At 41.2% G+C, this 13,471-nt stretch overlaps 1 protein-coding gene across 1 annotated transcript in view; it reads left to right on the forward strand.

The window, feature by feature from the left end:
• Nucleotides 1-13,471, forward strand: part of PTPRD (protein tyrosine phosphatase receptor type D) — a 2,145,631-nt gene that overhangs the window by 2,087,532 nt on the left and 44,628 nt on the right. Inside the window, exons 35-36 of the mRNA XM_081103407.1 lie at nucleotides 9,173-9,292; nucleotides 9,804-9,958. Of these exons, the coding sequence (XP_080959533.1) occupies nucleotides 9,173-9,292; nucleotides 9,804-9,958 (275 nt within the window). The remainder of the gene's footprint in view (nucleotides 1-9,172; nucleotides 9,293-9,803; nucleotides 9,959-13,471) is intronic.

Raw genomic sequence — 13,471 nt, forward strand, 5'->3', positions numbered from 1 at the left:
ATCCTGCCAACTGTTCCTAGTGTAACACACCCATGCATTATGGTCCAGAAGAGAGTGTAGCTGAGAACATGGGCATTTTGTGTGGGGGTTTTTGTACTTGCCTTTCCCCAGGACAGACTCTCCAGAATGGATGCAGAAACTCATTCATCAGTCTGCAAACAGACCATGGCTACTGTGGCTGCTACTTCCATTGCAGCCATATCTTGAAGGAATCCTACATAATAAAAGGCTAATACACAAATAAGCCGAATGGTGGAACAACCTTGGTGTGTGGGCCTAAGCTGTCAGTCGGACATCCCCTGGGGGCTCCCGGATTGCGAGAGGGCAGAGGCCAAGCTGAGGGGACCCCCCACCACCACCACCACCAGTGCACAAATGTCGTGCACTGTGCCTCTAGTACAATATAAAAATAGTGAGTGATATTGATATGAGTTACATATGGTAATAATTGTCAGTAAAGTCCATGTATTTTAGATATCACGTTTCTTACCCATTCTTTTATTTAAAATATATTTTTATTGATTTTTTACAGAGAGGAAGGGAGAGGGATAGACAGAATCATCGATGAGAGAGAAACATTGATCAGCTGCCTCCTGCACAATCCCCACTGGGTATGTGCCCGCAACCAAGGTACATGCCCTTGACCGGAATCGAACCTGGGACCCTTGAGTCCGCAGGCCAACGCTCTCTCCACTGATCCAAATTGGTTAGGGCATCTTCCCCATTCTTATTTACTTGATGATGCTAGGGAATTCTCTACTTAAGACCTATTACCTGTTTTTTTCCAGCTTTCTGTTTTGCCCAGGCATGGCTCACTCTTACCTTGTCATTCTGGCCTACTGTTGATAAAGCAGCTTATAACCCTTGCTGAGCTACAACAGCTGATTCACACAAAGGGCCACTGGAGTCATTAGCAGGTGTTAGAAGTTTAATTGGCCTTTTGTGAGGGAACTGAGCACTCTTTGGTTTAAATGACTAAAGAAGGTCTTTAGTCCTGTGAGGTATGACTTAGGACTTCAGTTGGCCACTTGAAAACTTAAGTTCTTTGATTTTCAAATAATATTATTCCCCCTATTCAGTTAGGATCTGAAACCTACCTGAAAAGACTATTTGTATGATAAATACACTGTTTTCAACCCCAAAGAGGAAATGTGTATTATAGATTGAGTGTTTTCTATGAGTGTCATTCAGATAGATAAAGAAAATAAAATAAAAGGCTAAAATCTGGAGATTTTTAAGTTAAAATATGATTGCTGCCTGAAATACAGGTCAGTCTAAAGCCTTGTAAAATGTACTATGACATGAGATACGGTTAGTGGGTTTTATTCCACAGTTTCCATCTTTTTTTGCCAAATGCTCTCAAGTTCTGCGTAGTTCATTGATTCTGTAGAAGATCATTCTGGTGCCCTAGAATGTGGTCTCTAATTGTTTCCATGTTTCATAACATGCCAGTAAGCACATGAATTGGTTTGGGCAACCACATGTAGGGGGGAAAGTTTGGAAAAAGTGAAACATGGTAAGGGAGTAAAATATATACAGCTGGGAGTTCCTCTCCAAGGTTGTTATTTGTGGGCAACTGGGACACATGATTGGCAGTCTCACTTGAAGAATTGGAGTCTCCAAGGTGGGATTTGCCAAGGTGATTCCTGGCCCAGGAAGCTTTATTGTTTTGTTGATGATTGTCCACTTTTTTTTTCTTCCTTTATCTGCTTTTGACTACTTCTCCTCTGCTTTGTTCCCCATGTGAGGTACACAGGTCAGAGGGAATGGGCAAACCTCATGCTTGGCAAATCCTTAAGCAGCCTTGCTTAGTGTTAGAAGCTGAAATGGCTTATTTGGCTTTCACTAGATCTCACCTTCTCACGGGCCTGCCTCAGTTACTGCCCAGAGTTGACACTCCTTGTTGATTCTGTCTTCTCCAAGCTTTAGAGTTGGAGTTGGTTCACTTAAAGGGCTGTGACTGTGGCGGTACTTGGTGCCATAAATGTTGAGGATGGGGAGTGAAATTTTGACAGTCAGCAAAGAGGATGTGATTCATGATTTGAATTATCATCCATTGTGAGCCACACTGATGTGTAGTATTAGCATAGGGAGAGACGTGATTTCCAAGCTAGCTAAATCCTATTTTCTGTTTTGAAATAGAGTATCTTGAGTATCTTGGAAACTATTTTATGGTATTCATTGCTAGAGCAGATCAAATGTTTTGTGCATCGTGACTTTTGTTCATCTTCGGCCAGAGAGTGATCAAAGTTCTCTATACTAAGTTAGGGAATTAGAGTATGGAGATTTGGCACTTGGCCAGTGGAACACTTCTGACCTTGGTGACCACTTGCTCTTCCTATGTCCTCTCCAGTCTTTGAATGTCCCTTTAGTAAATTTCCCCTGAATGAGACTGAAGTTGGGATGGAGACACACATTCGGTTCTATGGCCTAAAGGCAAGACGGCAATTGCAGGCAAAAAGCTAAAAAAATAAATAAATAAATAAAAAAAAGAGATGCTGGTCAAACGTTTTCTTGTTTTCCTATAAAACAAATCTTGAGATTCTTTTCAGATTGTGAGGTCATGTGGGGTTAAATGAAGGCAGAATCCGGTTGAAGATTACAAATGGCAGTGTTATTGTTTTCCTTGTCGTTATCGGTTTGGGATGGCCCAGCCTTGGCCAACGGCAGACTAATTCTTGGCCCCTCTGGTTTGTCAAGGTTCGGTAGGTTTAATGGAGAACAAATGCTTTCCAAATGCCAGGCCTGTGTCCTCTTCCAAATAGAACTGGAAGCGCCAAAGGCCTTGAACATTTAATTTCTCCAACTGCAGCCTGAAGCGCTGCCTATCTGGAGCAGCAGAAACTGCTTTTTCCTTGAGCAGCTATAGGAACGGCAGGACAAACATTGCCTTTGGAGTCTGCGTGATGGATGGGATTGTTTTTGAAAAGTGTTGGATACCTAATGTAAATAGAACACAAGCAACAAAAAGGATGATGCTCGAGTTGGCAGCCTAACGGATGTTTGGCTCCTTATCTGGCAAGTCCCATACTCTTGGTTTTCTCTTGTCAACAGACATAGTGTCAGATAAAAGAAAAAGAATCCCACCAATTGCCTATTGTTTGTTAGCTTCCTGGATTTTCTACCTCTTTCCCACCCTGCCTCCTCTATTTACAATGGAAGCCAACAGATTCTGGCTCAGAACATTCCTAGCAAAGTGAGTTGGAGGCATCACAGCCTAAAGAAAGAGCTGGACTTGGAAGAGGAGATAAAACTGGACCCTGATGACTTCTGCAAAGCCCTTTTCCTTCTCTGAAGCCGTGTTTATAGCCATCCCAGGCTGGATTAGGTCATTTTAAGGTTTTGGGAAGTATAGATTGGTCTCTAGTCTCAGGCAAGGCTGATGTTTAGCTGGTATGCATCAGTGCAGTTGTACTGGTTGTTAAAATACTGGCTGGTGTATGGAAATACCTTTTTATTGAAACTTTGTGCCACTAGTGATATTGCTCAGTGGTAAAGATGCAGGCATGTTTCTGGGCCAGTGGCAGCCACTGGGAAGACCAGGGCAGAAGCAGAGGTGGCAGCAGGGCTGTGTGGAGCACCCAGCCACTGCCAGGAATTATTAGAACCCAGGCGCAAACACGAAGGACTCAAGCCAGACCCGGCCACTGCAAAGGGGCATTTCACAGGATTGCCCTCTACTTACAATACAGAAACGGGAGAGGTAATGACACTCCGTGTAATGGGAGAAGTCATTGGAAAAGTTTAGTGCAGCAACTCTGTTAACTTTCGGCAGACACATTTTCTTAGTCTGTTCGGGCTGCTCTCACAGAATACCATGGACTGGGCGATTTATAAACTACAGGCATTTCTTTCCCACCATTCCAAAGGCTGGGACGTCTAAGATCAAAACACGGCAGAATCAGTGTTTGTTGAGGATCAACTTCCTGATTCATAGACAGCTGCCTTCTCACTATGTCCTCAAGTAATGGGAGGGGCGAGAGGGCTCTCTGGGGTCTCTCTTTGGAGGCACTGATTCTGTGCCATGGGGGCTTAACTCTCTTGACTTAACCTCTCAAAGGCTCCATCTCCTAATACCATCACACAGGGAATTAGATTTCAGCATATGAATTTTAGGGGGACACAAATGTTCAGTCTATAGCACACATAAAACAAAAAGAATGTCCATTCTTTTGAATTAACAAATGGTTTGGAAAATGTTAGAATAATTCAGTGAACCAATAAGCAGTTTTATGATACATAATTTGGTTTATTTAGAGAATAATATTTTTCAACTTTATAGTTTTTTTATGAAAAGCTATTACTTCACTGGTAGTAAAATTCTTTGACATTACTCTCATTTCAGGTTTTCCATTGCCCTTGATCTTTCACCATATTTTGGTCAGCAAAGAGCAAATGAAAAGGGAAATAAAACAGATGGTTTTGTTAAGAGACAATAGAATCATTGAGGTGATCACTGTCCTTACTGTGAAAAATTATTAAAACTGGTCTTAAAAACTTCCAAAAGAGATATTATAACCTAAGAAATAAACAGTTTAGCATATAACTTTTTTCTGTCCCCTAAAATATATCCTAACATTTCTCTAAAACTGTCTCTTACTGCACTGGCCCTTTTTAAATAGGTGTTGATAAGTGTGTGTTAACATTTCCTCACTTCCAATAACAACTTTGATTTGTGCTATCAAATGTTAACATACTTCTGTCACAGGAGAATCCTGTACCCAAACTTATTAGATATTGATTTCCAGTCACTTTCAGCAGCAGTCATGTTGCCCATACATCATTCATTGTCTGTCCTATGTCCTTCTTTGGCAAAATAATCCGGCCCCAGGCAGGCTTCTCAGAGTGCCATGTGGCAAATGCATTTGGTATCAGTGATGCTGGGACCCTTCGGAGGTCTTGGTTCGTTACATTTGGAATTGGGGTGCTTGGCCATGCTGCCACACTCAATAAGTCTTTATTAACTGGAAAGGAGGAGGTTTTAGTTTCCCAAAATTTTAGCCCATTTGAAAATAAGCCAACCTAGACCACAGTATAGTTGCTTATAATGTTGGCTTCCAGTTGCTGAGTGCCTGTGACGTGCCAGGCACTTCCAGGAGAAGCCACGTGTGAGCAAATGTGGAACCAGAAGGAACGCGTTCCCCTGAAGCAGTCAGCAGACCTGCCAGTCAAACCCTCAAGATACTCCCTTCTGAATACCTATATATGTGTTTTATCACTTTATCGCCTCACGTTTGATGGTTTGTCATGAAAGAGGTCAAATGAATTAATTTCATAACATACCTGTAGCTGTGGTCAACCTCTCCTTTCCATAATTATAAAGAAATGAACGCTTACCATCTAAGGGTGATCACTTTGTGATATTAAAAAGAAATCTCCCCGAAATTCGGCCAGAAATCGGAACTGTCTCATGTAGTTTAGGCCTCAAGGAGAGGCACCGGCTGATGCTTCAAAACCACAGCCTGGTAGCAGATTCTGCTGCTCTCCTTTCCCACCTCCCACTCCAAGGCATCCTCTTCTCTCCGCAGGCCTGGCCCAGGTAGCTGGAGGGAGTTGTTTGGAATCTCACAAGGACCTCTTTGGAGAACCAGGAGATGTAATCACAACTCCTTAGTCAATAAGGCTGATGGGTTTGGGGCAGAGTCTATCTGTCATTTCACGTTGGTGTACCTATACCTGCGAACACCTTGCCTTCCACCTGGACTGTCCTAAACCCCTATCTGCTGGGTTTAAAAGCATGTGCCTCTTTCACATTTAGAATTATTGAGGTCGTTCATAACAACTACATAGAATCGAGAACATGATCTAACTGATAATTAATAGCTATTGCCTGTTGGAATGCCTACTTGTGCTGGCCATTGAGTTCAATGTCATGATTTTGGGGCCTTATAATAGCCCAGGCATGGCAGAGATAGTGTTCCCATTTTACAGATGAGCCCATGGGGTTCGGGTCCTAGAAATAGAGAAGCAGCTTAGCGGTCATCCAGAGATGCTGCCAGACTGTCCATGAGTCACTTGTAGTCACATGAGAATGAAATAGGAAAAAGCAAAAATCAGTCTTCGTACTCAGGAGCTCCTCCTGCCTTCTAGGTCTTATATACACATCGGCGCCCACGCCAGCCTATGCATGAAGCCTAAGAAGTCCTTGGTAACCCTCTCTGGAAATACCTTCTGAGATTTTCTCCCAGGAAAAAAGATGGGGAGAGAGGCTGTTGTCAAAGAAGACATTTCAAGAGAGAAAAAATGGAGCTAGATCATTTGCATTAGCTAATTAGGAAAAAAAACCATTTCTATTGTTCTCCTGTGTCTTTTCTCACTGCACCTCCAACTTGCTCTCTGATGTTGAAGTCAGATGTTATTTGTTTAGTGAATGGCTACAAATGAAAGACTTAAAAGAATAGCTGTCCGTAAAACTAAGCCCTTAAATGTGGCCCTCAGAAATCAGATGCAACCTGTGCAGGCTACTCGGCGAGTGAGGCTGGGAGAAGCAGCGCTGAGGTATTTACTAATGAAGGAAGACTGTTGCTGTAGCTGTTCAGATAAGCTCAGGGGCGGCTTCTAATCCCTCTGCCAAGCCCAGATGTGTTCCTGCGCACACACGTTGGAATGTTTAGTGTTCCAGAAGCTCCCTTTGTGAAATATTTCCTGAGAGAAACAGCAGTGTTTCAATATATTTGCTTTAAAGAATTGCTCCCAGTTTTTTGCAGTTGACTTCGATTTTCAAACATCTTCTTTGTAAAAAGTAAGACTAAAGTACATTATTTAAATTGAGTACAAAAGCTTTTTTTTTTTTTTTAGCTAACAATATTCACACTATTCATTCCTTATAATCATGTTTGGTGGAATTTTTTTCCTAAAGGGTTCGGAGTCTAAGACAGTAATAGTTGCCGTTCTAAACTTATTACTAGCATGAGAATGATTAGTGCCATTTTAGTTTCTCCTACGTCTTGAGTATGGAGGGGATATATAGATGAAAGTCACTGAATAATGGAGCCATTTGTCTAGAGCTCACTAAAAGGCCAGCTCACGGTTCCTTCCTGTATTCCCCTTGTCTTCCCTCACCAATGGGTCTGAGGGTAACCGAGGCCAAGCTTTGAAATATGATTGCATTGCATCTGGTTCGGTGCCTTGAACTGACCGTATACATTTACTTCTCTTTTTGTGCCCGCCATAGTGACATTTGTCCTCCTGGGATTTGAACTGTTGGTTTTGATTTGAGAGGGTTGGCATCCAGCTGAAACTGTCAAGTGATGAGTTTGAGTTTCTCTCTTGATGCTTCACCTTAACACATCGCTGGCCTCCTCTCCCATGTTGAAATAAGAGGCCTCCAAAGTTACTTCTGGCCTTTGCAGCGTGACATCAACTTGACATCTATTTCATGGTTGAAAACAGCCTTTGGCTTGATTTTTGTGTTTGTGTGCGTGTGTGTGTGTGTCTGTGTGCATGTGTGTGTGTGTGTGTGTGTTTCCATTTCTATGGTGGCTACATAAGTAGTGTTGGCTCCATTCAGGTAAGGGCCTTGGCTAAGTCTGTCCGGATGCGGCTTGGGTTTTAACGGATGGTCAGAAAACACAGAGGTGCTAAGCGCTGGCCACTGCATCAGTGTTCTTAAAGTCTTTTCCTCATGTTGTCTTTCTTTGAGTTAGAACATATGGTAGACATGTAATACACAGAAGACTATTTTGTGCTCTAGGAATCATACAAATAATTTTTTATAAGTCCTATTAAGAGACAATTTTTCCATTTTACTGCCAACTATTTTTGTTTGCTTTTCATGAACTAGATATTTTTGTGTGGTCTTGCTGTTGAAATAAAGGCACAGAAGTCAAACATTGTAAAGTCAATATCTGTATTATTGTTTAAGTGTACATTTAGGCGTTTTTCTCTTTTTTTCTTTTTCTTGTCTAGGAAATTGTGTAGAGGATAAAACCTCTCCCTTTTTAGAAGGCCCAGCGTCCTTTGAGGAGTAGATGCTCTATCTATGAAATGGAAAATTACAGTATTTCTCACAGAATGATACTGATATTTATATTCAACATAAAAGCAAATAATTATCTAGTAATACTATTCACTGGTCGAAAAAAATTCTAGCATCTGTGCTAATAATGCCTCATTGTTTTATTTCAATCCAATGGTTGTAACTTTTACCTCTTTCTTTTTCAAGTAGAAGGTGTGTTTCCTAATATTAAATAGTACTAGATTTCTTTGCCAGAGAAATACATTTTGGTTTGTTCCCGTAGGAATTACTCCCATTTTTCTTTTAATCTGAGATAGAAAGGGTAAATATATTCTGATCTATGGCCTTGCTAGAAAATACAGTGTTGTGTGTGTGTCATTTTTCATTATGCTTTTTAATGCCCAAAGGACACATTCAGTAAATTTGAGTCGTATTGCAGACCTTGAATTATTCTTTGCTGCATGTTAAATTAATTGGGTGAATACTTTTTTAAGTGCTTTTCTTCGACTCCACATAGAAATGGTAGATTATTCATCTTAAATGAATAAATTTTAAATTATTTAAACTTTGCACTGCTAGTGTGTGACCCCCTGAGACTTCTTTTTTTAAGAACAGACAGCTCATTTTTTCCTAGACATTACAGATTTAATTTGTCATGAATGCAAGTACCATTTTTCTTGTATGTTAAAAAACGCTATGTTGTTTATTATACTTTGATTGATTTACAAATTATGCCCACTTTTCTTTAAATGAACATATTTGGAAATTGTGATAGCACAAGATGAAATAACATGTGCCTTCAAACCTTGATGGATGAAGGCTCACTGTCTCACCGTGTGGTGTAAATGCCTCCCTGGGATCTTCCCTGTGAGATTCTTAACGTCTGTCCCAGAACAGACCTGTGTTTTCTTTTCAAGTATTCTGAAGTTTCACATACCTCTCTAGTTATTTTACCGGCAACAATCTGCAGTTTATTTTTTCTCCGGGAAAATTGAATCTGTTACTGCTTAGCATTCCTACCAGTTTGAAAAATGCGGTTTATATTGGCATCAGAGCAGTCATTTACATATACTGGGATAGCAGGAATGCGTGCCAGAAAAAGACCCACATGAAATGAAATGCAGAAAAGCTGTTATCCTCCAGCAGCAACTCACAGTGGAGCTAATAGAGCAATGGATGAGCGCCTGCCCTGAATGTGTCGCTCCTCTCTTCCAGGTGAAGTGTGACCAGTACTGGCCCAGCAGAGGCACAGAAACCCACGGGCTGGTCCAGGTGACGCTGCTCGACACCGTGGAGCTGGCCACATATTGTGTCCGAACCTTTGCACTTTACAAGGTTTGCTTTTGATGTTTTTACCTCCTTTTCCCCCTTCCCAATATTGAAGGAAGATTCTTTTGAGAAATCACGTATCTGAAGGCTTTATTTATAACTTGATTCCCCTGGCAGCGGTGAAGAGTGAAATAATCCTTCCATTATCCCTCAGCCATTTTTCTCTTTGTCGATTTATTAGTAAATATGGAACCCTTGCTCTGAACGAAAGTTTCGGCAAATGAAGAATAGATGAGGAAGAACCACTTTTTCCTGTAAAATATAACAGGAGCGCTCCCGATAGTTACCCCTGAAAAATGGAGTGCTTCTCACCTAGGCATTTTATCTTCCTGGACAAACATTTGTCGTTTACAAATAGCTCGGGGTTTATATCTCCAAAAAGTGTGTCTTCCCAAAGGATAGTGGGTCGGGGGAGGAATCGAGATGCACGTTGTCGTGTTACCTCTTCCACCTCATGACTCCTCCTTACAACCTGGGCTAGGAAACCAGTATTTCAGCCAGTGTTCCTACTTCACAGAACGGGTCCAGCGAGAAGCGAGAAGTGAGGCAGTTCCAGTTCACCGCCTGGCCCGACCACGGCGTCCCAGAACACCCGACACCTTTCCTCGCTTTCCTCCGGAGAGTCAAGACCTGTAACCCTCCCGACGCAGGCCCGATGGTCGTGCACTGCAGGTAAGGACCACGGAGAGCACTTGTTTTCCCCGCGGTCAGGTGTGTGGGGAGACAGGAAGCGCCAATGGTTCCTCATTGGATATTCTCTTTCCAATTTTTAATCCTCTGGGATGGTAAATACCTTCATAAATAATGCAGGCGGGGTTTTTCAGTTAAATGAGGCCTATACTAACAGTAAGGAAGGATTTGATATAGATCCATATACCTTACCCTGCTGTTTTATCTTTCATGTGAAAATAAACACAAAATTAAGTGTGCACATGGGCATAAATATATGAACATGAAACAGAAAAGAATTGAGAATTTTTTAATTTTCTTTATTGATTAAGGTATTACATATGTATCCTATTCTGCCCTCTCTCCCCCCCCCCCACTCATGCCCTCACCCCCCTGGTGTCTGTGTCCATTGATTATGCTTATATGCATGCATACAAGTCCTTTGATCTCTGAGAATTAATCTTATAATTAGTGTCCAGTTTCAGCTGTGTAGAGGAATATTCATATATATATATATATATATATATATATATATATATACACACACACACACACACACACATATATATATATATACATATGTATATATATATTTGTGTGTATATGGGTACATATATTACAGTTCGACAAGTTCTTAAGGGCTGGGCTGATATATCCTTTTACCTATGGTAAGGAAAAATGCTAAACTAAATTATATTGTAAACTTACTAGTATACACTTTCAGAGAATTTCCTACTGTTTAAGGATGTCTTCTACATGTTAATATTATCAAGTCACATCTAGACAAATCTGACTGACATCCTCTATATCACCACTCAGACCCTACTTATTTGTTCACATATTTTCAATATGAAACTGAATTCTTTCAGTTTCCTGAGTTCCTGTAAAGTATTATTACTCATAGATTACTAAAGATATCTAGTCACATCCTACTTATTACTATACTAGAGGCCTGGTGCATGAATTTCATGCACTCGAGAGGTTCCTCAGCCCGGCCTGTGCCATTTTGCAGTCCGAGACCCCTCAGCGGACATCCCTTTCGCAGTGTGGGACTCCTCCCTCCTTACCGCCCACCTGCAGTGGAAGTGGGAGAAGCTCCCTCCACCGCTGCTGCACTCGCCAGCTGTGAGCCAGGCTTCTGGCTAAGTGGCACTACCCCTGTGGGCATGCACTGACCAGCAGGGGGCAGCTCCTGTGTTGAGTATCTGTCCCCTGGTGGTCAGTGTGCATCATAGCAACCGGTAGATCCGCCATTCAGTTGATTTGCATATTAGGGTTTTATTGTATAGGATAAATGTATAGTCATTTTAACTTCCTAATAGTTTTTTATAAACTAAGTAGTTCAAATATGAGAGACCATGGCTTCTTGCACAGAAAACTAAGATTGCAGTGTGCAAGTATATTAGGAAGGAAACAAAGCTTCTACCATAAACCCAGTTCTATGATGATTTAATAGCATAACTCTCTATTTTTACAAAAAGATGGGACAGTGATAGACCAGAATAAAAGCAACAAAATTCATCTGACTAATCCATGCTTCAATAGTAATAGTTAAACAATGGACTGCAAATTCTAAACAAGATAACATTGTAGTTCTCTTTTCTAGCAGTTATTTTTCCCAACAAAAGCAAATAATAACATGACCTAATATTTATAGAGTTTTGTACAAATTCTAAACCACTCCCCCCATGCTTTATTTTGTCTTATGTTTTTAATGACAGTACGCTGGGTGAAGAGATGATAACACAGGACAGACTATGGGGTTCGGTGCAAGTACTGGTAGCTGCAGTGGCGGCGGAGTCCAGTCGACCTCACCTTGTAATCGAGGTCTCACTCTGCTGCAACCACGACAGGGACCTTTGAGGGCCCGCCACTGTGGTGTGGTTTTTTGCATGATTCTTAAACACTAGAAATTATTAATTTGAGCAAATGCTTTCGCATCATGAAAGCAGATTTCTCGTTCTCCTTCCCAATGATTTCGTCAGGTGCTAGTTTGACCAGTATAATGTACCCTCTGACACATCTTAGCAGGTCTCAAAGAGACATAGTGCCTGATTACAAGGTGTTCCTGCCTGGCACGAGCTTAACTTCATAATGAGGGTCACACGTTAAATCATAAAATGTTTTCAGATGGAGTTTGGGCACAGGAAAGGGAAATAGGAAGTTTGAGCTCACTGAAGAAATGGCACCCTTATATACCTAATGGCAAAAATGCAGCTCACACAGAGATGTGTGTGTGTGTGTGTGTGTGTGTGTCTATGAGATATATATATCCTAACTTGGAAGTCTTTACTGACAAAAAGCAGTATTATATGTCCATTGCATTTTGAAATACAGCATGTTTACTCTCTCAAAGTTTTCTGTAAATTAAAGTGAGGTCCTGGAAAGCCAAGATGATAGATAGATAGATAGATAGATAGATAGATAGATAGATAGATAGACAGACAATTTTTAAAATGCCATTTACTCTTTGTTGATCGTAAGCAAGGCATAAGGCTTTGTGCTAGATACTTAGAGAGACCCACAAAACAGTGTTTAAGCAATTGGGAAGGGAAAGATAGATAACTATAATGCCTTATTTTGAGAAAATACATATCCCCACCCACCCCCACACACCCCCTTAAGTTATGTTAAGCCACCTGCACTCAGCTGGGAGAGAGATGGATGGCTCAGGAGAAACAAGGAAACAGAGATGAATGTGCAGAGCTAATAGCTGCTGACATTTGGAAGTGCTGTGCCTGAGGCTCTGGAGAAGCTGGTATTGAAACAAACAGCAGAAGGGCAGGTATATTTGGTGGAAGAAATTTGTCAGCAACTACAACACAGTGAGGGAAAGATGCAGCATAAACTGAACTCTGGGAAATGACCTGTGTTCACCTGCAGGTAACCTCATGTGTCTGGTGAGAAACCTTGGCCTCTTTATTTAGGAGAGACCATGTCCATGTTGCCAACATTCAAACCATCTTGAGTCTTGGGCACCAGAATGTTAAAAGTCGTGAGCATAATTGTTCTGATAGGGTGGCAAATTCAAGTCATTCCAGATAACAACTGCTCATGTGCATCCCAGAAATGCTGGTGTAGACATCATCTCTGAGCAGGAAGGCACCATGCGGAAAGGTACACAAGCCCAGTCACAAGGAAATGCTGATGGTAGTTCGCAGGGTCATGGCGCAAGTCATCACACCAGATAGTCTGGAATATATACACTGTACTTTATGTTGTGATGTTTCTAATAATGGATTTGAATTGTTTTCTCTTTACTGAAGAAGTAGTGACAAACTCGAAGTAAACCCAAACCTTTACCCGGGAAATCCTGTGAGAATGGAGGAGGTTGTACAAGTCTGGTGTAGACCAAAAAAAGGGGGGGGGGCAGAAAAAAAGAAAATTAACATTCCTTCAATAGTTTTGTGTAGTAAAAATATGCCAGGACTAAAGAGTCATTATAAGTAGAAGGAATTCTAACAATAATAGTAAGAAAGTACTATAAGGATAGACTAATGAACAAGCATGGACAAA

Source organism: Myotis nattereri (assembly GCF_964212035.1).
Source record: "Myotis nattereri genome assembly, chromosome: 12".
In the NCBI taxonomy this organism is placed as follows: Eukaryota; Metazoa; Chordata; class Mammalia; order Chiroptera; family Vespertilionidae; genus Myotis; species Myotis nattereri.